The sequence below is a fragment of the Anabrus simplex genome, chromosome 6 (genome assembly GCF_040414725.1).
Source record: "Anabrus simplex isolate iqAnaSimp1 chromosome 6, ASM4041472v1, whole genome shotgun sequence".
NCBI classification, from domain to species: Eukaryota; Metazoa; Arthropoda; class Insecta; order Orthoptera; family Tettigoniidae; genus Anabrus; species Anabrus simplex.
Window position 1 is genome coordinate 168,011,522 of NC_090270.1, and position 23,316 is coordinate 168,034,837.

Below are 23,316 nucleotides of genomic sequence, written 5' to 3' on the forward strand. Positions count from 1 at the left end.
TAGGTCCGGCATGTGAAAAAACATTGGTCTGGATAGGTTAGGTCTGGCATGTGAAAAAACATTGATCTGGATAGGTTAGGTCTGGCATGTGAAAAAACATTGATCTGGATAGGTTAGGTCTGGCTAGTGACAAACCCATTGGTATGGATAGGTTAGGTCCGGCTAGTGACAAAATCATTGGCCTGGATAGCTTAGGTCCGGCATGTGAAAAAACATTGATCTAGATAGGTTAGGTCCGCCTAGTGGCAAACCCATTGGTATGGATAGGTTAGGTCCGGCTAGTGACAAAATCATTGGCCTGGATAGCTTAGGTCCGGCATGTGAAAAAACATTGGTCTAGATAGGTTAGGTCTGGCATGTGAAAAAACATTGATCTGGATAGGTTAGGTCCGCCTAGTGGCAAACCCATTGGTATGGATAGGTTAGGTCCGGCTAGTGGCAAACCCATTGGGCTGTGATCAAGCAAAGGGGTTCTGGGGGCGTAATCCTCCAGGTTAGGGCCACGAAGCGGCTTTAGGCCTCTTGACATCAGTGCAATCTACACACACATCACTGTGCCCAGTTTTAGAATTAACACGCTTCGTTTTCTCCGGACGAAACGTAATGGTTCGTCCTGGACCATTTACAAAGGTTATTATCCCCTGTACAAAATTATATTTCTATCATTTTTGCCCCATGAATTACAGGAATGACATCGGCTCAATCTCTGCTTTACAGTGACGAGATTCGAAGTTACTGTATGGCTAGCCTTGAAACATTCAAAAATGTTATTTTTCTCCTTGTTAATTATTAATCATGGCTGGCGGTGGCTCGAATGGACTGTGCCATTGGCTGAAAATTTGCCCAATGAAACGTCACTCCCATAATTCAAGTCAGTGTGATGTTATTATTGTTATTAATTACATATGCTTATTCCTTCCATTCTTCCTCCCGACTACAACGATGATTAGTGTGTCAGTAACATTGCCTTGTCGTTTTAGGTATTTTTATAACATCCAAGTTGATCATAACATCTCATGACATCTCTCAAAGAGAGGAATATGTCGGAAAAGTTCCATTTTCTCCACTTGGCACTCCATTTTCTAGCGTACACAGCTGCACTGAATAACTGCAAATGACAAAACTTCAGTAGGCCTATGTAAGCTCAAATACAAACACTGAACTACAAATAAACAATGACAATCCATAAATAAACCCATAGCAACCGGAGTACCAACTCGAAAAACCAAAACGCTACGGACGTATGCACCAACGTAATAGAAAAGGATTACAAGAAATATAACACTATCACTGTACCTTCTGAACTATACTGAATCGGCATGGAAAATGTTACATGCTCGGGATAGATTGGAAGTTGTATAACCTCACGCATTCCACCTCTCTCGATTCTTATAAGCTATAACCTTCCCTTGTGCTTTGGTATGTTTATGTGCCCGCACTAACCACCATAGTATACCCATCATTTTCCTTTTTGTTATGTTATCTACATTTGTCCCCATTCTCCTCACTATATTACAAAGTTCCCCTAGTGACCTCTTACCTCATTTTTACTCTATGAAGCAATATTTTTTCCAATATCCTTAACTCTTAGAACTATTTTATTTATAAGTTCTTTGCATGTCCGAGAAGTTTCATTTCTTACAATAATGTTTTTATCACTACTTTCAGGCCATTCTTTGTCTGTTCAATTTCTAAATCACTTATATTTTTTGCTAGTTGATTTACGCCGCACCGATACAGATAGTTCTTATGGCGACGATGGGATAGGAAGGAGCTAGGAGTGGGAAGGAAGCGCCCGTGACCTTAATTAAGGTACAGACCCAGAATTTGCCAGGTATGAAAATGGTAAAACGCGGAAAACCATCTTCTGGGCTACCGACAGTGGGGTTCGAACCGACTATCTCCTGAATACTGGCCGCACTTAAGCGACTACAGTTATCGGTAAATCACTTATAAATGTCAAATTTAGGTGAATTATGTTTCCTGAATACCTTACTCTTTATATGTGTTTTTACTCCATGTTTTCCAATTATGCTATTGGATATTTACTTTTGACGGGTAATATCTTATCTAAGGTAGTACTGAACAGAGCCAGAGACTACCCATGAAAAAGTTATAAAAATACAGATTTTCCTTGATTTGCAAGATTGAGTGATTTCTCTTAACACAATTACACATTCGAAATCCTCTTCTGGAGTATACGTCCTGGATAAAAGAGTCACGAATCGTCAAAATATGCGCACTGGGAATGAGAAAATATAATATTTAAACTTCAATACTGAGAATATTATGTTGAAGCAGATGAAATGTCCGCTTTTCAAAGCAAGTAGCATACTTCGAGGGTGTATCTTCAGAAGCTCACACTTTTTGAGACATTTATACCGTAAACTAAATAACCAACCTATGTCTAGCATAGTTTCCACTTGTGCAAGGTTCTTTCATCTTCCCGTACCCACCTTTCTTGTTCCTTTCCAAACGCAACGGTTTCAGTTTTACACTTGCCATGGCCTAGCAGATACAATCATACTGCGAAGGATCGATATTCAAATATTTCCTTCAATTGATATTGCAAAAGCCGATGACTCCATTGACTTTTCCCTTAAACAATGTAATCATCACCATCATCGTCATAACTCACTCACCCCGCCTCCCACTAGTACAAATTCTTGCAAGTGCGTACTCGATGTTGCTCCTCATAATTAATTTTAAAATTTATCTTGTTTAACTCTATACTTTGTCCTCAGGGGCAACATCTAGTTGGGGAAAGTCGAAATAAAAATGTTAAAATAAAGCAATAACCAAGACAGACTGTGGTGGTTCCACCCACATTAAAACAAGTCCAAAGAATTAGTGACCAATGTTCACATTCTCTCTTTGTTTTTTAAATTTGTGTAATCTCCTTGTGGAACTTATCATTATCTTGGGTTATTCATATCTGGTTGTTAATTGAATATGCTGTGCTAATAATTAAGTCATTGCTTTCACGTCAGATTTAATTCTTAAATAGTAATTGAAGAGCACGAATCAAATTAAGCTACTCTAACAAGATTAATCAGGAGAGAGTTTTGAATGTCGTCGTTGCCGGGACAAAACCTCCTATGTGATAATATCGTCGCTGGAAAGGTAAAAGGTTGTATTCCACAAAGCTCTTCCTATCAATTATTCTCCTTAGGACTGGTCACGCCTCCCAGCCACATATGGATATGCAGTCCATCAGGACAATGTCCGTTGTGTTCGTTTTCCTATGTCGACGATTAAACGAAAATGAACCTTACATGCATTGTACACTAGAGTGCGTAAATACGCAATGCAAACGTACATTCCTACAGTACGGTACTGTAAGGTTCATTTTCCTTTACACATGGGCATAGGAAAATGAACACAACAAAATTTGTTCTGATGGACTGCATATCCATACATGGCTGGGAGGCGTGACCAGTCTTAAGGAGAATAATCGATAGGAAGAACTTTGTGGAATACAACCTTTTACCTTTCCAGCGACGATATGTTTCGAGATATACTGACCAGCAGCACATACATTATGAAGAGCGAGAATGCCTTGACAATATTGCACCTTAGATGACAGAACCTTACCTGCCAAAGTTCTAAGCTAAAATATTTCACATAGGAGTTTTGTCCCGGGCTACATAAGGGCTATGTAAACATATATACTTCACATGATTAACTTTCCTAATAATAAATGTCTTGTTAATTTTTCGTTTTATTTTTTTGCAGCAAGAGGTCATGAAGGGCGCAGAGGAAGGTAAGATATCTATATATACAAAATCTCTAGTCTGTCTGTCATTCACAGTGTTAATGAGAAAATGAAAATGTTTCACCAGCTGAAATTGGTACCAGTTACAGCGAAGTTATTGTCACATATTCATCATGGTGACGTTGGAACACAGCTATGTCTATCTGCATGAGTTCATACTACGTATATTCTGACTTCTGTAGCCTTCCACAGACATATTGAGAAAACTGGAGCGTTTGAAAGACTTAAATTGGTACCAGTTATGGGTTTCAAGAACAATGCAATGATCACCATCATACCCTTGATATAACTAAAAGGACGCACACATGCGATGTTGTCAGTTGTGTACACTGTTTTATTTACTAATTATATACACTTTATACACACACATTAATAAACTGTTATCTTGAACAAAACACCGCTGCGAAGAAGAAGAAGAAGAAGAAGAAGAAGAAGAAGAAGACTGCTCCATTAGCATGTCAACCGCTTACCAACAACACAACTAAATCACAACAGTTAACATACTCGACTTTCACCAGCGACTCTCGCTAACAACTCTAACTCCAACTCCTCAAGGCTGTCTCTTTATATACATTGCCTGGCCAGACTTCTAGAAAAGTATGACACAACATGTTTTCTCGTAATTTCTAGAGCCTCCGATAACCTATTTACAAATGGATCGAACGTTCTGTAACTCTCTAGTGATAACGATACGTTGTTCTGGACTATTACCCTGTGTTGCACAACATTCCATTGGATTTATACATCATATTTACAAGTAATAATAAATGATACACTATTAATTACGTGTTCTTATATTCAATTAAGTCTTATTAATATATATACAGCAGAGGTACCATGACATAACCTCACATTCTTTGTTACACAAGACAGATCATACAACACGCAAATACTACCCGTACATAACTAAGTTAATAATAATAATAATAATAATAATAATAATAATAATAATAATAATAATAATAATAATAATAATAATAATAATAATAACACCTACTAATCGAGCTCGATATGTCTACTATTTACCCACGGATTTAGGAATTTTTTCCAAGTTATACTAGCCCATTACACTTGCATCACCCTTCAGTGAAAAATACTATATTTCAGTGAAATGAATTAATCGTTTTTTTTTTTTTTTCATTCTGGGGTTTATCTCTAGCAATAAGCACGAGATAGAGCAGTCCACCTGTCTGTGGTCGTTAATGCGACAAGTCTATACGGTCTGAGATCATGGTTAGCCGGTTCGATCGGGCGAGTGGCCGTTCGGTCAGGGGCGCGCAGCTGTGAGCTTCCATCCGGGAGATGGTGAGTTCGAACCCCACTGTCGGCAGCCCTGAAGATGGTTTTCCATGTTTGGGGCTGTACCTTAATTAAGGCCATGGCCGCTTTCTTCCCACTCCTAGTCCATTCCTATCCCATTGTCGCCCTAAGACCTGTCTATGTCGGTGCGATGTAAAAACAAATTTTTAAAAATGACAATAACCGGTTCGAGTCCCGTTCGTTGAAAATATTGGAGGTGGTGTTGAACAATTTCTAATCACTAGAATGCGTGCCAAAAGCCTGGATTAAAATCCAAACCTCTCCGCAGTGCTCGTATGGAGCGAGGGCGTATGACGCTGTTGATGGTGATTCGCTTTGGACAGTTGAATATAGCTTTCTCAAGAGTACGCAGACCCATAAAAGTCAACGTACAATTCCGAGCTAGAACAGCACTCAATATGGTTTGAAAGGAAATACTATAATACCTGTTTTGATTCCATTCGAATGCCGTATAAAACCTGGAAAGTATAACTTTAATTCATATTATAGGTCGTATTAATAGTCCATTTAGAATTTCCAATTACGGTATAGATGATCATTTTGACTGTCGAAGACAGGTTTATGTGCTCGTCCGTTATATAAAATAACTGAAGTCAGTACCTCAGTAAGGGAAAATTAGAAAGCAAATCCCAGAAGAAATACTGACAAAAAATTAATATTTGGCAGGGATATTATGGTGATTAAATTATATACGAGGGCGAATCAAAAAGTAAGTTACACTTCCAAGTTATGGACATTTATGAAACCACCTGCACATAGGCAACACGGCTGTGACAACATACAATGTAGGTTCACTTTTTCACACAGTCCCCAAGAGACCGTAAAAATTTCTCGAAACGGCCAATCAACTTTTCGATTCTGAATGCGCAGAAATCACCTACAGCGGTATATAACCACCTGGAGACAGCTACTTTCATCTCCTCATCGTTTCGGAATCGTAGTCAAACGAAATATGTTTTTTAGCTTACCGAACAAATGATAACCGCGTAGTGTTAAGTCTGGACTGTATGGAGGATGTTGCCATACCTCCCACTTAAATCGCTGCAGCAGTTCGGACGTTTGGCGGGCCGTGTGAGGTGTTGCGTTATCGTGCAACAAAATCACACCGGCGCTCAATTTGCTCCGCCACTTTTTTTAACTGTCTTACGCAACCGGTTCAACATTTGACAATACGAAGCCGAGTTGATTGTCATGCCTTTCGGCATAAATTCTACGTGCACCACAGGTGATGGTGGTTACTGTTTTAAGAACAAGTGCAACTAGACAACCATCCTCTATATAATACTAATCGGAGAGAAAAATGGAACCGGGCGAGTTGGCCGTGTGGTTAGGGGCGCGCGGCTGTGAGCTTGCATCCGGGAGATAGTGGGTTCGAATCCCACGGTCGGCAGCCTTGAAGATGGTTTTCCATGTTTTCCCATTTTCACACCAGCCAAATGCTGTGCCAAATTAAGGTCACGGCCACTTCCTTCCAACTCCTACGCCTTTCCTATCCCATCGTCGCCATAACACCTATCTGTGTCGGTGCGACGTAAAGCCACGAGCAAAAAAAAAAAAAAAAAAAAAAAAAAAGAAAAATGGAAGGGATCCGACACTTCGAAAAATGAAGGTATCGGCCAAAGGAAGACAAGGGCCATGAAGGGTGTGAAAATGAAGGACTCCGTAGCCGTCGCAAAACTTATAGCGTCGGGGTCGGAAAAGAAAAGAATTGGCCAAGGAAGGTCGGATAGGATAAATGAAATTGAGGAGCCTGGCACAAGTAAGTGGAAGCAATGCCTGGACTCAGCTAAGGGCCCCATGGTTGCCAACCCCGCTCCTACGTTCAGAGCCCCTAGGGCAGCTTTCAGTCGCATCTAATGACAGGCAGAGGATACCGTGGGTGTTATTCTACCGCCCCCACTCACAGGGGGTTACGTGCACCACATCCTCCATGTCAAAGAACACTGTCGCCATTACCTTTCCTGCTGAGGTTGGATCTTGGCCTTCTTTTGTGGTGGTGATGTGGTGTGCACCCATTCCATCGATGTTCTCTTTGTGTTCGGGGATGAAGTGGTGGACCCACGTTTAATCCCCGGTGATGATTAGCCTCAAAAATTCGTTGCCCTCCACAGAATACCGTTGCAAAAATGCCAGTGATTATTGGAAACGTTGTCCCTAGTCTGGAGGAATTCATGAATATATATCCAGGTATGAAAATAATACATGATAAATTAACCAAAAGAGAATGCAAGGGATTGATATGGTGGCTGATGGGAGTTTATAAAAATAAGGCTCTAACAGAAGTGGCAAATACATGTTTATTGTGTGAGGAGTTAGGAATTGCACATTTCTAGAGACAGTGTGAAATTTATAAGAGCATTACGGGTTAAATACTTGGAAGCGGAAGAGATAAATAAGATGGAAAGAGAATCTGAATATTATACTCTTGTCAAATTAATGAACAGGGAATGGAGAAGGCCAGGGAAACTATCGAAATCATTGACAATTGTAAAAAGCTTGTGGAGGAAAAAATAAAAGTGGTGAATGAGGGAAGGGTAAATGCTGATGAAAGTTATGAAAGAGGGATACACAGATATGGATTTAGCCTATACTGTTTCCCATGGATACTTTTCGGAGGGGAAGATTCATGGGTAAAGCAAGGCATGAGGGACATACAACATCTTCATGATCGTGTTAAAAACACGAATCTTCATCTCATATGAAGTCCATAAGTTTAGCCATGTGTGGAAATGTAAATATAGCTGCACAGATGGACTCTGCGTATAGAAGGAACATCCAGCTACATAATGACAGGGTTAAGCAGAACAGGTATGTCCTACATATTGTAATAAATTGTGTAAGATTTTATAGCCCATTTGAGTTAGCGTTGAGGGGTCATGATGAATCAGGCACATCACAGAATCCTGGTGTTTTTCGTTGCTTGATTAATTTCAGTGCTAAGCTTCATAGTGTTTAGAGAAGCCACTTAGAAAAGGCGACGGTTTCTAAGGGCACCTCTAAACCTATTCAGAATGAATTTCTTCAGTGTATGTTAGAGGTGTGCCAAGAGGAAATAACCAAAGAAATTAAAGATCCAGAGTTTATGGCCGTCATAGCTGATGAAACTAGCGGCGTTGCGTCAATACTTCAGATGGTTATTATCTATAGGTACCTAGTAAATAATAAACCTATAGAAAGATTTCATTCGACCTATTGGTCATGATTCTGAATCATTGTCTGCGGCCATAATATCTGAACTTGATTCTCATCTCCAAGGATGCCCAAATAAACTTATAACATAGACATGGTGCATCTGTCCTGGGATGCACAAAAGGTGGTGTCCGAGGTCATTGTCAAAGAATATTTTGCTGCTTATTACATACATTGACATGCTCATCAACTTAATTTGATTATATCCAATGCAGCATCAATAGACAGAAATGTGCGGATATGTTTTGCAAACCTTCAAGGACTATGTACCTTTTTCTCGAATTATCCTCAAAGAACTACCATTCTTGGTGCAGAATCGCTTGCCACGTTCGGTTCCGACACGGTGGAATTTTCATTCCAGGATTGTCAATACCATTTTTAACAGAGGTAAGACCTTATTGGATGCATGAAAGTTATTGAAAGGAGGTGGCGGATTAGTAACAATAACACACTGTCTTTTTCAAGCTTCTGGATATTTATAGGGCCTTTGAAAGATGGCGATTTTAAATACTGGCTTCCTTTCTTTTACAAGATAATGTCTCATGTAGACATTTTGTTTAATCAACTGCAGAAGTGTGATCCACCTCTTGTTCTGGCTGAGCTAAAGGCATTAGAGAAATACAAAAAGTTAGAAACAGCGTGGTAAATGAGAAGCCGCAGGAACATCCAGAAAAGAGAAGAAGAACTGAAGAGCAGTGTGTGAAAAGGGAGATATTTGAAGTGTGTGATGTTATTCTAAGGGAAGTCAATGACAGGTACAACTTCACGGGACACCTTGTAGCTGCAACTTTGTTTCACTGTGAAAAATTTTCCGAATATGATAGTCAGTTTTCAGAAGAGTCTCTGAAAGCTGTAGTAAAATCCTATCCATTCATTGTCTTTAATCTAGACTAGAGAGTAGTTCCGAAATATGTCTATAGATCATTCCATGTGTTATTCCTGCTAAACAATTAAAAAAGATTATACATGTTATACCTGAAATGTACAAGACAACGGTATTTTTAATCCGAAATAAAGCCAGGTGTGCTAACAACAAATTCCTCCACTGATAGAATTTATGAAATACTGGTTGTCGTATCCGTTGTTATGTTGTTGAAGCGAGGATCATGAGCGTCCTTATGCTAGGGACAATCATATATACTCCCCCCCCCCCACAAAGACATTCAAAAAAGTATCAGCCTGATTCGTTGACGTCCATACTGGTTCGGTTTATTATAAACTGGCTATTGTGCTAGTCAATGATGGGTTAGGTTTTGTACAACAGCAGCAGTAATGTCATCTAGCGGTGATAAACGGCAGCAGAAAAGACAGGACCACGGCCGACTGGATCCCTCGCTGCGCTCCCCTAGCTAGAGCGACGCATGAAGTCGGCCGTCGACAGGACATACATCCGTTAAAACAATAGTAATCAGTGTATTGTTATTATTTATTGTATGTAAACGATAACCTCCGTGTACTTGAGTGTGTCGAAACGTGGTGAATGCTCTGCAACGCGTCCTTTACTACGTGAAAATCGTGATATTCTGGAGAGCCATTAAAATAACAAAGAAAATTGTATTAAATTTATCCTTGGGAAAATCAAATCGTCAACAATTTGTCTTTCAATAAAATGTGTGACGCAATGTTAAATGAGCTGTGGTGAGAAGTATAGAATGAATAGTCACAACACACGGTCCACGGCCTGTACAGCTCTCAACGTGCTGTTGCTAGGTAGCATCACGTGCAGGGATGCTGGAGACATTACAAACACCCAGTCCCCGAGCCAAAGGAATTAAACATTTAGGGTTAAATTATCCGACCAGGCCGGGAAACGAACCCGAGACCCTAAGAACCCTCTGAAGGACACAGCTCTTAAAAGGTACTATATGACCTGATCAGGAATCACACAGCAATAGGATCTTTTCATTTACAAGGACTGAAGTTGGAAAACGTTTCATACAACGATATTTCATAATTTTTCCACTTTTGCTTGCCCCCATATGAATGTTTCATGGTCATGTTGCTTCAAGCTCCCCTCGTGATACCAATGTACACAGTTTACAATGTAACCTGCAAGCGAACACTCCAAGAGACGCACTCGTATCGTACTGCAACTATACTTTTCAGTGCAGATACAGCATGCGACAATTCTAACGGCGCTAATTGCTGAGTTTTGCATGGAAAAGTCACAGTCCGCTGTTTTCTTGGGATGAGCGATCTATATTCTAAGCATGGTTTTCGTGCGGTTCAAAGCGTTCGAGGTCAAGAGTGTCCCGAGTGAGATAGAATGGTCAGCTCTGTGTCCGGCCGATTATGCCCTAGGAATTAACCTGGTACTCATTTCTGGCGTGGGCTAGGTGAACGTCAGGGCCACGTACCTCTCCGGAAGTGGATATACCGTTTCTAAAATTATCGACTTCCTGACGAGGAATTGAACCCACGTCCTTCCGCGTGAGCCAAGCACGCATTTACCACCTCAGTTGGACAGTTCGTCATCAACCATCCAGTCTCATCCAGTGCAAAATACGCTACATACTTTTAGGTCCTAGGAGAAAGCAAGCGAAACGGGTATTGCCTCAAAGTATCAGAGGCAGTTACACGCGGCCGCCATCTTATGACATTCATGAACAAAACAGGCGTTCAGCCCCAAATACATGTTCACAATAAAATAATCCAACCTAAGCCACCACACTCCACCATATAAACAAACACAAACAGAACAAACACCACATAATAACCCCTGGTGAGAGGAAGGCCGCCAACCCAATGATGACTCGACCGGCCCTTCCCGTGGGGACCTCCTGAAGGCCCCAAGATCCAACCAGATTACAATGCTTACCCTCTCACCATTCCACTCCTAATCGTAAGCCACCACGTTCACAACAATAAATAGAATAATCAAATCTCAATAATAATAATAATAATAATAATAATAATAATAATAATAATAATAATAATAATAATAATGGACAACTCCTATCACAAAAAAGGGTAAGGAAAGAAATTACCGTATCCCCTGGGCATGCCATGAGGTTCGTTGGATACTCCGGAAGGCCGCCATCTTATGGATTAGGCCTTACGCCAGGACCGGCTTTTATACCCTACTAAAATGAACTCCGTGTTGTACTCTCATATGGTGTGTATAGTAAATACACTTAGTAAATATAATGACATATATTGGTAATTACATTGGTATGTTTCATTTCTAGACATTAAGAGGTTAACTACCGTAAGCGGCGTTTCACTAACTTTACAGGAGAGAAGATAGAAGCTGCTGAAGCGCATGTTTTGTTATCTTTCAGGCAGATCGAATCGACAGTTCTGACCGTGGTAAACTATTGTAAGAGCCAACATGGTAAGGAGTGCGGCGGACTGCATGAGGTTGAACTGCTGATTTGGTGCCATTGACCGAGCTCGATAGCTGCAGTCGCTTAAGTGCGGCCAGTATCCAGTAATCGGGAGATAGTGGGTTCGAATCCCACTGCCGGCAACCCTGAAGATGGTTTTCCGTGGTTTCCCATTTTCACACCAGGCAAATGCTGGGGCTGAACCTTAATTAATGCCACGGCCGCTTCCTTCCCATTCCTAGCCCTTCCCTGTCCCATCGTCGCCATAAGACCTATCTGTGTCGGTGCGACGTAAAGCAAATAGCAAAAAATGTTGCCATTGATGCTTTCACGGCCCGTACTTGTAGACATAACTGAGCTTTTGGGCTTATGCCGTGTCAAGAAAACAAGGGGAACCTCTTTACGTTTCGCAGAGAACTTTGCTACGCGTCTTCAGAAGAAAATCTCGACTGTTCACCAGTGGCGGCTGGTGCAGAAAATAAGTTGTGTGATGTAACCCATCCCCCCTCCAAAAATAATGAAATATTGAGAAACATACCGGTATGCGGTTTTCAACAAAGACTCTAATATTACTTTAATATTACTTATTTTCAAGAGGCTCTCCACGGCAAAATATTGACGAACTCAAACACTTGGTGTAAGCGCGCGAAAACAGAACTTCCCAATGTTACCAAAATCATTGAAATAAAACCAGCAACGTCTTAATGCAAAATAGCATGTTATGTTTTTATAGCGACATTTAAAAACTAGACATTTTTATTAAAGCAAATCCCAATATCATGTCCTTATTTTGACAACTTAGTACAATGTTTATAGTTCATCCATTTACAAAGGTGGCTATGGAATAGGCAAGTTGGGAGTATTCTATCCTCTTTGGTATTAAAAGACCTGGTGGAAACAGCTCTACAGTATTTTGTTTTCCCGTTTGCTTTGAGTGATCCCCTCGTAAATACTACCGCCGAACCAAGAGGGTGCCACCTGCCGCATTCTCATATCGGTCGTTATGCAAGTGCTGCCTCTCTGTGGTCGAACGAAGAATCGCTGTGAAGTAATGTCTTGGAGGTCTTGGCTGTTGTTTCCACAGCCTATCGGAAAAGTTGTATACGCATGCGCAAAAGGCAGAGTTCCTGGTTTCTGGCTGAAAGGTTAGAAATTCTCGCTGAGCTGTGATCGCACAGCCCAGCACAGCCACCCGGCGCGGAGCGCACAACTAGTTACCTGGTTGTGAGAGGAGTTGAATAATTTCCTATTCCTTGGCTGGCGTCTTTCTCAATGCTCTGTATTCGATTGTAGGTAATATTTTAAAAGTAATTTATTCTTCAAATAGGCAATATGCTGCAGCACTTCAGCACATAAGGTACGGCCGCCCCTGCTGTTCACGAGGAAGCCTTCTGAAAACGTGGAACAAATTTCTCTGCGAAACGTACAGAGTTTCACCTTGTTTTCTTGGCATAAGCCTAAAAGCCCATATCATGTTGTATGATTATTTACCATTGTTCAGCCCTGAATTCTCCTTGCACATACACAGTAGTATCATCTAGATTATCTTCATTCCTGCGAAACATACAATAGCGTACTCATAAAAAGACACGACCAAAACAAGTCACATACGATAAAAACCTCAAAATCGTTGTTTTTACATTTACTATAGTTTCCTCTGACGTCCAGATTTAAATCATGAAATGAAGGAATACATTATATAGTGTCATTTATGAAACTAACTGTGGAGTACAATAATGACCCGCGTGTGTTGGTCTATTAGAGAGTCGAAAAAATTGAGACAAAGAGCTGTTTTATCATAAAAGACCATTGTATCGGACGAGGTACATTATTCAAATATCGACTCTGATTCTTCCGTAAAATAATAGTACACTCAGGTTGCGTTAGAAAGTGTAGATATATCCTGTGTATTCAAGACGTCACGGTATTTTGACAGCTCTGTGTTTGTGCAAGTTTCATTAATGAACTGTTTTGTTATGATGTTGATCGAAACCTTACTTTGTTTACAGTGAAGTTGATCCTGAAACTGCACGATTATTGCGACAGTTTGCAGCCGAGGATTTATTGGGTGAGTTTATTTGCTTATTAGCTGTATGAGAGAACCATGAAATACTTGATAAGCAACCCATAAAGCCATCAAACACCATTTAGTTCAGAACGGCTCCTTAGGACATACCGTCTACTTTAAGCCTACTCACTCAAATCCCTCATGCACATTCTCACCACCATCAAGCACAAAAACAGGGCATTCTCGCCATATTAATTTGTCAGCCATCAAATATCCAGAAAAAGATGGACACACTCAAAATCCCGTTCAAGGGTAATGGTTACAACGATATAGATTCATTAGAGCTCTGAGGGACAGCTAAACAAAGTTCACGGAAAGAGAAGTGAAGGGAACTGCCTACCTGCCTTACATTCACAATACCATAGACAGAATTTCCAAAGTCCTTTGGAAGCAAAAATATAAAAACCTTGTTTGGCACTGTCACGAAACTGCTCACAGTTTAGGTAAAAGCAAAGGCAAATTGTCCCCACTATTACACCCTGGGGTGTACAAAATTCCGTGTACTTGCGGCAAGGTGTACATTGGCCAAACATGCCGGTCCATTGTGTTACGACCGCTCTACTACATCTTACCTTCTGCCTTCTGTCGCATTCTACCGTCCATCTGCTTGCTCGCCCAGCTGTTCACTGACTGGCCTGTTCTCCGGCACTGTTGCTGCTCCCTCGTTGTGACGTCACACCTACGTATTTTTCATCGAGTAACTTCTCGAATGTCTTCACCACGTATATAAGCAAGCTATTCCTTAGTTTCCCCGGTCAGACATTGAGTTGGAAAATAACACGAGTGGAGAGAGCGGAACTGTTCGCTAGCGGCTGGCCCGTTGCGACGTTTTACCTACTTTTAATTTGTGAATAGCTGCATTGTTTATCAACAGACTGGGTGAGCAAAATGTTACAACTTTTTATATCTTTCGTGGTTTATATCAAGATTTGAACTTTGAATGTTAAATTATTTGGTGGCTTCATGGTCTCCATTCTAACTGAGTCCTTCAGACTGATACCTTTATCTATCTCATACACCAAAATAAACTGTGCTTGGACAAGTGATAGAAGTGTTGCCACATCCTGGACTTTTTCTACAGGCCCGAGTGGTCGCTTACATTGCCATCGTGATAGCGTTTAAGCAGCCTGGAAGGATTTCCCCCCTCCTTTTCCTCTTTTCTTCCCTTCTCACTCAGTTTTCTTTTTCTTTCCCTTTTTTCTTTTCCGGTATTGAGTGGTAAAAATTTTGCCTCCCGAAGTGCTTTAATTCTCTTGCCCTCTTTTGGGTTTCAAATGAAGATTGTAAGGGTGGCCTTAAATCATTATTTTCAGATATACTAATGTACCCCCCCCCCCTTTAATTCTTAACCATGTGATTTTTTTAAAAAAAAGTAGTAGTAAATTTAAATAGGTGCTAATTCTGGTTTTTTTCTGTCGAACTCTGGTCTTGGGCTTTTCTTGAAAATCATAATCGTTATTCCCAAGAATTCTTAATTATTATTCATATTGATTGTATTTTGGTTGTCAAACGGGCTGAGCCCTTGCTAAATGTTTGTAATTCCCATCCTTTGTTTGTTATACACTGCCTATTCTAGTCATTTGAAGTTTAAATACAATTTGTTTTAAATCAATTCACTTTTCTTACATTTGGTTCGTTGTACGTTCTCTCTCACTCTTTACCTTTTCCTTCTCTTTTTTTTCTTTGAACATTGTACTTACCACGGACAGCCCTCTCGGTTATCCCGCCGTGGCGTCCACTGGCTCTGCTGATTGATGAATAACAAGTCTGATATATTAGGTTTGACCCAACGAGGCATCAAGCGCATGCCTTTCCGTGGTCCGACAAGTCACCACCAGTGAAATAACATTTGCTTGCTTCTAGCGTTATGGTGTCCTAATGATTACCGTTTGACGATCTTTGATGTTGTGGGTCGACCATCCTATCATTATCTATGCCAATATTTTCGTCCTTTTAGCCATTTGTATGAACATAATATTTATTAGCACCCCACATTGACAAATACGCCACAATTGGGACTCACATCAAGGAACACCAAAGAAATATCGGTTTCAACCAGCCAGACAAGTCAGCAATAGTTGAGCACGCCCTATCGTCAGGTCATGATGTCGTGTCCCAAGATGTTCAAGCTTTTACCCACACTAAACACTACAGGCAGGATTACACGGGAAGCTGTGGAAATACGTAAAAATCCTAACAATTTCAACAGGGACACTGACTATCGATTAAGTAATACCTGGTTGCCAGCCATTAAGGATTTACGTAGGCAATTCCCTTCCCTGTCCCTTCACTATTGTTATTTCGTTTCGGCGTTTTCCAAATTCCTACGTTCATCATCAAAAATAGTTGCTTCATTCCAAGCTACGTGTTATGTGTTAATGTCTTATTTTCATAACAGGTGTAGGTCTACACCGGTTATGCCCCCCTCCCCACCTCTCACACCGTCTCACATCATCCTATGGTTTTCTCCACGTACTTTCTTTTCATTCTTCAGCTCTGTTCTGTTCTATCCTGGTGTCTTTCGTTACATTTTATTTTAGTTTGTATTTATTTCTTCTACCACATTCTATACGTTCTTTCAACATGTTATTTTTACGGTAAATGCTCACTTTTCATGCTAGAGACTTCTGATTTCAGAAAAACTTAATAGCATCCACTATCGAAATATAAAATGGCATTTATTTCATAATATGAAGTAATCGCCCCCTTAAGTAAAATGAAACTTTACCATAGTGAAATAAATTTCCGCAATGTTTTATTAGAAATCATCCCTGATTGGTGTAACTCCGTTTCACAATAATGTAAACACGGATAGTCAGATTGTGAATCAACGAACACCAGACATAACCTTGCTGAAGTATTTTTCCACCTGATTGCAGTCCTGTACCCTTCTTCACCAAAACTGTCGTCTCTGCATTCCCAGCTATTGGTCTAGGACTCTAGGTTAACCCATTACCGACAAAAATATCTTGCATATAGCACAGTATATAATAAAGTTCATATTACCTTAATTCAGGACCGAATGACCATGTTTACGACTCTGGTACCTGAGTGACTTTTCACTGCTTCAAAAAACATTCATTTTGATGTTTTACCACATATCTCCATGTACATACCCCTCATGTCTTTCATAACAAAAATGTGCCAAAATGATTTATAGTTAAATATTTTATTTAAAATATGCAAATTCACCTTAGCTTGAAATAAAATATTGTACGCAACACCGCTAAAGTGATAACTTTATATTATTCCTTTCGAAATTCCATCCGGCCCGGACTTAAGGTATGGGTTCCTCAAGAGCGTCACTTTTAGGTTTCAGTAAATATGGATGTGATTTTACGGCACTCTTGGTGAAAATTAACCTTTAAAAAGGAATAAGCAGAAATGAAATTAGGGTAAAACGCGTCGAAATAAAATTATAACTTTAAACAGTAACATTTTAAAAAAAATTTTTATTTTTTTATTTTATTGTATACTTTCCAAATAATGCATCTTTTGGGAAATTGTTTAAATTAATCAAAGATCCTATCTAACTTGAAATTAAACTTAACTTGATTGACTGAAAGTCACAGTCCCCAAAATTCAAGAAAGTATGTCACACTGTGCCATCAACGAAAAATAAGAAATTCAACTCTGGACTGATGAACATCAGCGATAAACACACGATGAACAATAAATTACGCACTGTAAGTGGAAAGCACATAGTCACCAGAATATCAATTGGTCATACAAATGGTCCACAAAATCAACGAATAACGCAGTAATTCGCGAGCAAAATCATGGAAATTACCACTCATCAAACTCATAAGGGCTTCCGTTATACGATTAAACTTTTTACATGATTATTAAATGATATAATTACGACTCAATATCGTATAAATTCAAGCCGTCAATCCATAAGGATGACTTAACACACATCACGTTCACGTTGACGCTTCAAATCAAAAGCGGATAACCTACGAATCATCCATAACCTAGTGGCACCCAACATAACATTAGCCTGGCAATAACTTGAAAATTCCTCATCAGCGACTCACTGACAATCGTCGATTTAACATCATCTGTGATTTTCCACACAGGAGACATTTTATCAAACATTCTATCAATAAAAACGACATAAGAAACATTTCTCTAAATTAACCACACGCGATATACTTGGCACTCAAAATAATTCCCTTTAGTTTCATCAACATCGTGAATACTAGCTGTCTGACAATGTTTAGAATTATTATTATTATTATTATTATTATTATTATTATTATTATTATTATTATTATTATTATTATTATTATTATTATTATTATTATTATTAGGGCACCTGTGCCTCCCATTCTCACATGAATAATCAAATTGCTTTTATAAGGTATTCTAACCATCCATTTGTCAAATAACGTTATTGAGGATCGTGACAACCTTAGAATTCCCGTATCGTAAATACAGAATGTAACAATAAGATTCGGGGCACATTCCTCACACGTGGAAGAAGAAAATGTATTATATGGTCATGGGTCCGGACACGCTTTATTTCCATCAATCAATCTCTACTGATCTGCATTTAGGACAGTCGCCCAGGGGACAGATTCCCTATCTGTTGTTTTCCTAGCCTTTTCTTAAATGATTTTAAAGAAATTGGATATTTATTGAACAGATCCCTTGGTCAGTTATTCCAATTCCTAACTCCCCTTCCTATAAACGAATATTTGCCCCAATTTGTCCTCTTGAATTCCAACTTTTACCGAGCTCGATAGCTGCAGTCGCTTAAGTGCGGCCAGTATCCAGTATTCGGGAGATAGTAGGTTCGAACCCCACTGTCGGCAGCCCTGAAAATAGTTTTCCGTGGTTTCCCATTTTCACACCAGGCAAATGCTGGGGCTATACCTTAATTAAGGCCATGGCCGCTTCCTTCCCACTCCTAGGCCTTTCCTGTCCCATCGTCGCCATAAGACCTATCTGTGTCGGTGCGACGTAAAGCAAGTAGCAAAAAAAAAAAATAAAAAAAAAATCCAACTTTATCTTCATATTGTGATCTTTCCTACTTTTAAAGACACCACTCAAACTTATTCGTCTACTAATGTCATTCTACGCCATCTCTCCGCTGACAGCTCGGAACATACCACGTAGTCGAGCAGCTCGTCTTCTTTCTCCCAAGTCTTCCCAGTCCAAACTTCACAACATTTTTGTAACGCTACTCTTTTGTCGGAAATCACCCAGAACAAATCGAGTTGCTTTTCTGTGGATTTTTTCCAGTTCTTGAATCAAGTAATCCTGGTGAGAAACCATACTCTAGTTGGGGTCTTACCAGAGACTTATATGCCCTCTCCTTTACATCCTTACTACAAGCCCTAAATACCCTCATAGCCATGTGCAGTGATCTGTAGCCTTTATTTACAATCCTATTTATGTGATTACCCCAATGAAGATCTTTCCTTATATTAACACCTAGGTACTTACACTGATCCATGTTAGAACTTATTCTCTACAACTCTACATAGAACATTAATCGTGGGAAACACACAGGAACAGAACGTACTGGTGTAGCACAAGAAACTCTTTTTTTACGTGAATTGTTCAAAATGCCCTCCGTTAGACTTAATACATGCATCATCCCACCGTCACGGTACAAGATGCAGCTAGTCTTCGTGCACGGAGGGCATTTTGAACATTCCATTGAAAAAGGAGTTTCATGTACTATGCTGGTACGTTCCGCTCCTGTGTGTTTCCCAGGAGTAATGTACTATAGAAAATGTGTTCTAACATGGAAATAAACAGTTTCTGGACCCATTTCCATATAACATATTTTCTTCTACGCGTGAAGAATGATTCCATAACGTTTGGTCGTACTTTACTGTTACACTCTTCATATGCAAAATCCATAATAAGTAAGATAAGTTTATCTTAGGGACTCACGATTATTCATTTTATTATTATTCTCTGCGATCCACTCTAATGAAATTTAATTTAGGAAGACTAAGACGTTTCTATAAATTATGACAACCTATGACGTAGAAGTAACATTGTAAATACGTAGGTGGATCAAAAGGTTAGTTGCACTAACGCGTCGCAGCAGCGCGCTGTGTCTCGCAAACGTGGGCACAGCGGAGGAAGGGACAGACACTGCCCACACGTCTGTTAGGCAGGTCGCTGTGGTGTCTCGTCTAGTATTGTGTGAATAGCGGCCAAATGCAATGGCGCGTCAACTGGAGGTGCGTGCGACAATCCGATTCCTATGAGCCAAAAGGAAGAATTGCACGGACATTCATCGTGAAATTAGTGCTGAGTATGGGGAGCGGGCCATTTCGCGGCAAGGTATCGTAAAGTGGTGTCCCTTGGTAAATTACTCCAATCCCTAATTCCTTTTTCCTATAAACCAATATTTGCCCCAATTTGTCCTCTTCAATTCCAACTTTATCTCCATATTATGATCTCTCCTAATTTTAAAAACACTACTCAAACTTATTCGTCTACTAATATAATTCCACACCTTCTCTCCACCTTTCCAATGATAGGTCGGAACATACCGCTTAGTCGAGCAGCTCATCTCCTTTCTCCCAAGTCTTCTCAGCCCAAACTTTGCAGCATTTCCTTAACGCTACTCTTTTGTCGGAATTCAGCCAGAACAAATCGGGCACCATACACTGGAACCATACTCTAGTTGGGGTCTTACCATAGACTTATATGCCCTCTCGTTTGCATTATGGTTGAGCATAACAGCAGGTCGCACGGATATCACGGACAACCATCGCGAAGGCAGGCCCGCAATGTCCAGGACCCGTGCAAAGGTTAACAGTATGAATGCGATCATTAGACAGAACCGGCGCATTAAACTGAGAGAAATCGCGACGCAGCTGAACATGTCGTATGGCAGTGTGTTCGCCATTGTTCACGAGGGCCTTGGATATCGTAAGCTGTGTCAAAGATGGGTCCCACGTCTTCTCACCGATGAGCACAAGGGACAACGCTTCCAATCTTCCCTGGCATTTTTGGAACGCTATGCCGTAGACGGCAACGGGTTTCTGCGGCGAATCGTCACAGGCGACGAAACGTGGGTCCACCACTTCACCCCCGAAACGAAGCGAACATCAATAGAATGGGTGCACCCCTCATCACCACAACGAAAGAAGGCCAAGGTTCAACCTTCAGCCGGTTAGGTTATGGCGACAGTGTTCTTTGACATGGAGGGTTTGCTGCACGTGGAATTCATGCCGAAAGGAACGACGATCAACGCAGCTTCGTATTGTCGAACGTTGCACCGGTTGCGTAAAGAGAAGCGCCGAGAGAAATTGAGCGCCGGTGTGATTTTGTTGCACGATTACGCAACACCTCACAAGGTCCGCCAAACGAGAGAACTGCTGCTGCGTTTCAAGTGGGAGGTCTGGCAACATCCACCCTACAGTCCCGACCGAGCGCTATGTGACTTTCATCTGTTCGGTAAGCTCAAAACGGAGCTCGGTGGTCGACGTTGTTGCAGACCGATGAGGAGGTGAAGGCCGCTGTCTCCGAGTGGTTGCAGAGTGCTGGAGGAAATTTCTATGCATCCGCCATCGACAAGTTGGTTGTACGTTCGCAGAAATGTTTGGAGTCTCTTGGAAACTATGTGGAAAAGTGACGTTACAGTGTATGTCGTTATAGTCGTGTTGCTGTTGTATAGGTGGTGTAATAAATGGCCATAGTTGGGAAGTGCAACTTATTTTCTGAGGCAGGGAATCGACACATTATATTTCACTGATTTGGACAGCAGTAGTACTGGCTGTTGTCAAAGTTCTTGTGGGTGGTGAGTGATTCACCAGAGTTAGTGTCAGTGTCAGTAGTGTTGGAGTGAGTGAGCAGTAGCACCGCTCGTCGTGGTTATCGTCGCTAGTGTATTGGAGGAGAACAACGGAGACTAATGTTAAAGCGTAGGCGCTGTTGGTTAGTGGTGTGATGAAGAGTTCAATGTACGCAGCGGATGAGTGAAATGTTTCTAAGAGTGATGGACTTCTCTGGAGTCGAGCCAAGGAACAGTCGTTGTGCTCGTGATTGCTAACAGACTGCGTGTTCGAACCTGTGTGCGTGAAAAACTAGTTGCGCAGACTTTCGATGGAGCGGAGGTGCTTGCAGGTCAGCTGAATGGTATGCAAGGTAAATTAATAGTAGTAGTTCCTGAGGCTGTATTCAACCACTGCTACTCGCACAAACTTAATTTAGTCCTCTCTCAAACCGTGTCATGCACAAAAGAATGTCGTATATTTATCGCAACGATGAGTGGCTTTACGACATTTCTTAGCAATTCTTCTACGAGAACTAACTTGCTGGACAGTATCCTCAAGAAAAGGTTTCCTAAACTTGCTCCAAAAAGGTGGAACTATTCTAGCCGTTTACTACAGGCCATCACGGAATATCGTGCTCCCCTCCAAGAGCTTTATGAAAGTATTTTGGAGAAACCTGGGAACTGGAATAACAATACCATTGATGAGACAAGCGGGTTTCTCGCGAAGTTAATAGAATTTCAGTTCAATTTTATTCTGAACGTTTTTAATGAAATATTTTAATTGACTGATGTTACATATAACATCCTAGGCATTGCATATTGCACCAGAGAAGTGAATTATTTAGAAACTAAAGTATCTATAATGCGAAGTAGTGGATTTGCTAACATCTGGGACAGAACAGAAGAGAAATTTGATCCACCAAGGAAGAGAAGAAAGGAAGAAACTTCATTTTCGATTAAAAAGGAGTATAGAAGGGTTTACCTAGAAATACATATTATACTAGCACAGTTAAAATATCGCTTCAGTTCATTAGGGTCGTACGATGTCGGCATGTAAAAGATCTCTGGTGATACATTTGGTATTTACCTGACAAAATTAATTAAATCTCAGCTATAGACGCCCAAGTGAGATCCGGTTTACTTTGTCTGCCATCTAGTGGATCTAGAGTAAAACGGAACATCGAAATTGACGAGCAGACAGCCAGATGGCGTCAAATCAAAATGTCTACACACGGTAGCTGAGGCCATACGATTATTATTTATTTATAGTTCATTAGGGGATTTGTCCTTCATTTGTTGTTGTTGGGTATTCAGCCCGAAGGCTGGTTTGATCCTCTGCAACTCCGCCAACAGCTGTCATAAATAGCCTAGGCCTCACTGAAGAGGCACAGTAGGGAAATGAGGAGTGAGGTAGTTTCTCGTTGCTTTCCTCACCGAGCCGGCAGTTGCTATTACGTATAGTCTGCCAAGCCCACTGAAATGCATCCACCAACCGACCCTATGAGCAATAGTTTCACACCATTCATAACAGGGACTGGCTGCATAAGGAATGGTATTACAAGCATCACTCATACCTCAGTCACTTTCATATTGTCGAAGCCAAGGATGAGACTGAGACAGGTCAATGAAAGTAACAAATTTGATATAGCCCATACCAGAAGACATAATGCATTGTAAACACTACATCTCGCCAGCACAGGCATTGTCCTTCATTGAAATATTTGATTGTGAGAAATATTCATTTTTTCTGGCGATTTTCCTGACGAGCAATTTAGTAAAGTGATTGAAGTTTATGAAAAATATTTTGATATAGTACGACTTAAATCCGAATCGAGGGCAAGATTAACTTCTGAAAACTTCAAAGATAAGACTGTGGCTTAAATCTAGAAAT

At 40.5% G+C, this 23,316-nt stretch overlaps 1 protein-coding gene across 4 annotated transcripts in view; it reads left to right on the top strand.

Moving 5' to 3' along the window:
* The window catches only part of LOC136875615 (uncharacterized), a 188,412-nt gene that overhangs the window by 80,764 nt on the left and 84,332 nt on the right, over nucleotides 1-23,316 (top strand). For all 4 annotated transcript variants that reach the window (XR_011018419.1, XR_011018420.1, XM_068228086.1 and 1 more), the window contains exons 8-9: nucleotides 3,736-3,763; nucleotides 13,620-13,678. Coding sequence is in view for 2 of the 4 variants with exons in the window: in XM_068228086.1 (XP_068084187.1) it covers nucleotides 3,736-3,763; nucleotides 13,620-13,678 (87 nt within the window). In the remaining 2 variants the exon portion in view is untranslated. The remainder of the gene's footprint in view (nucleotides 1-3,735; nucleotides 3,764-13,619; nucleotides 13,679-23,316) is intronic.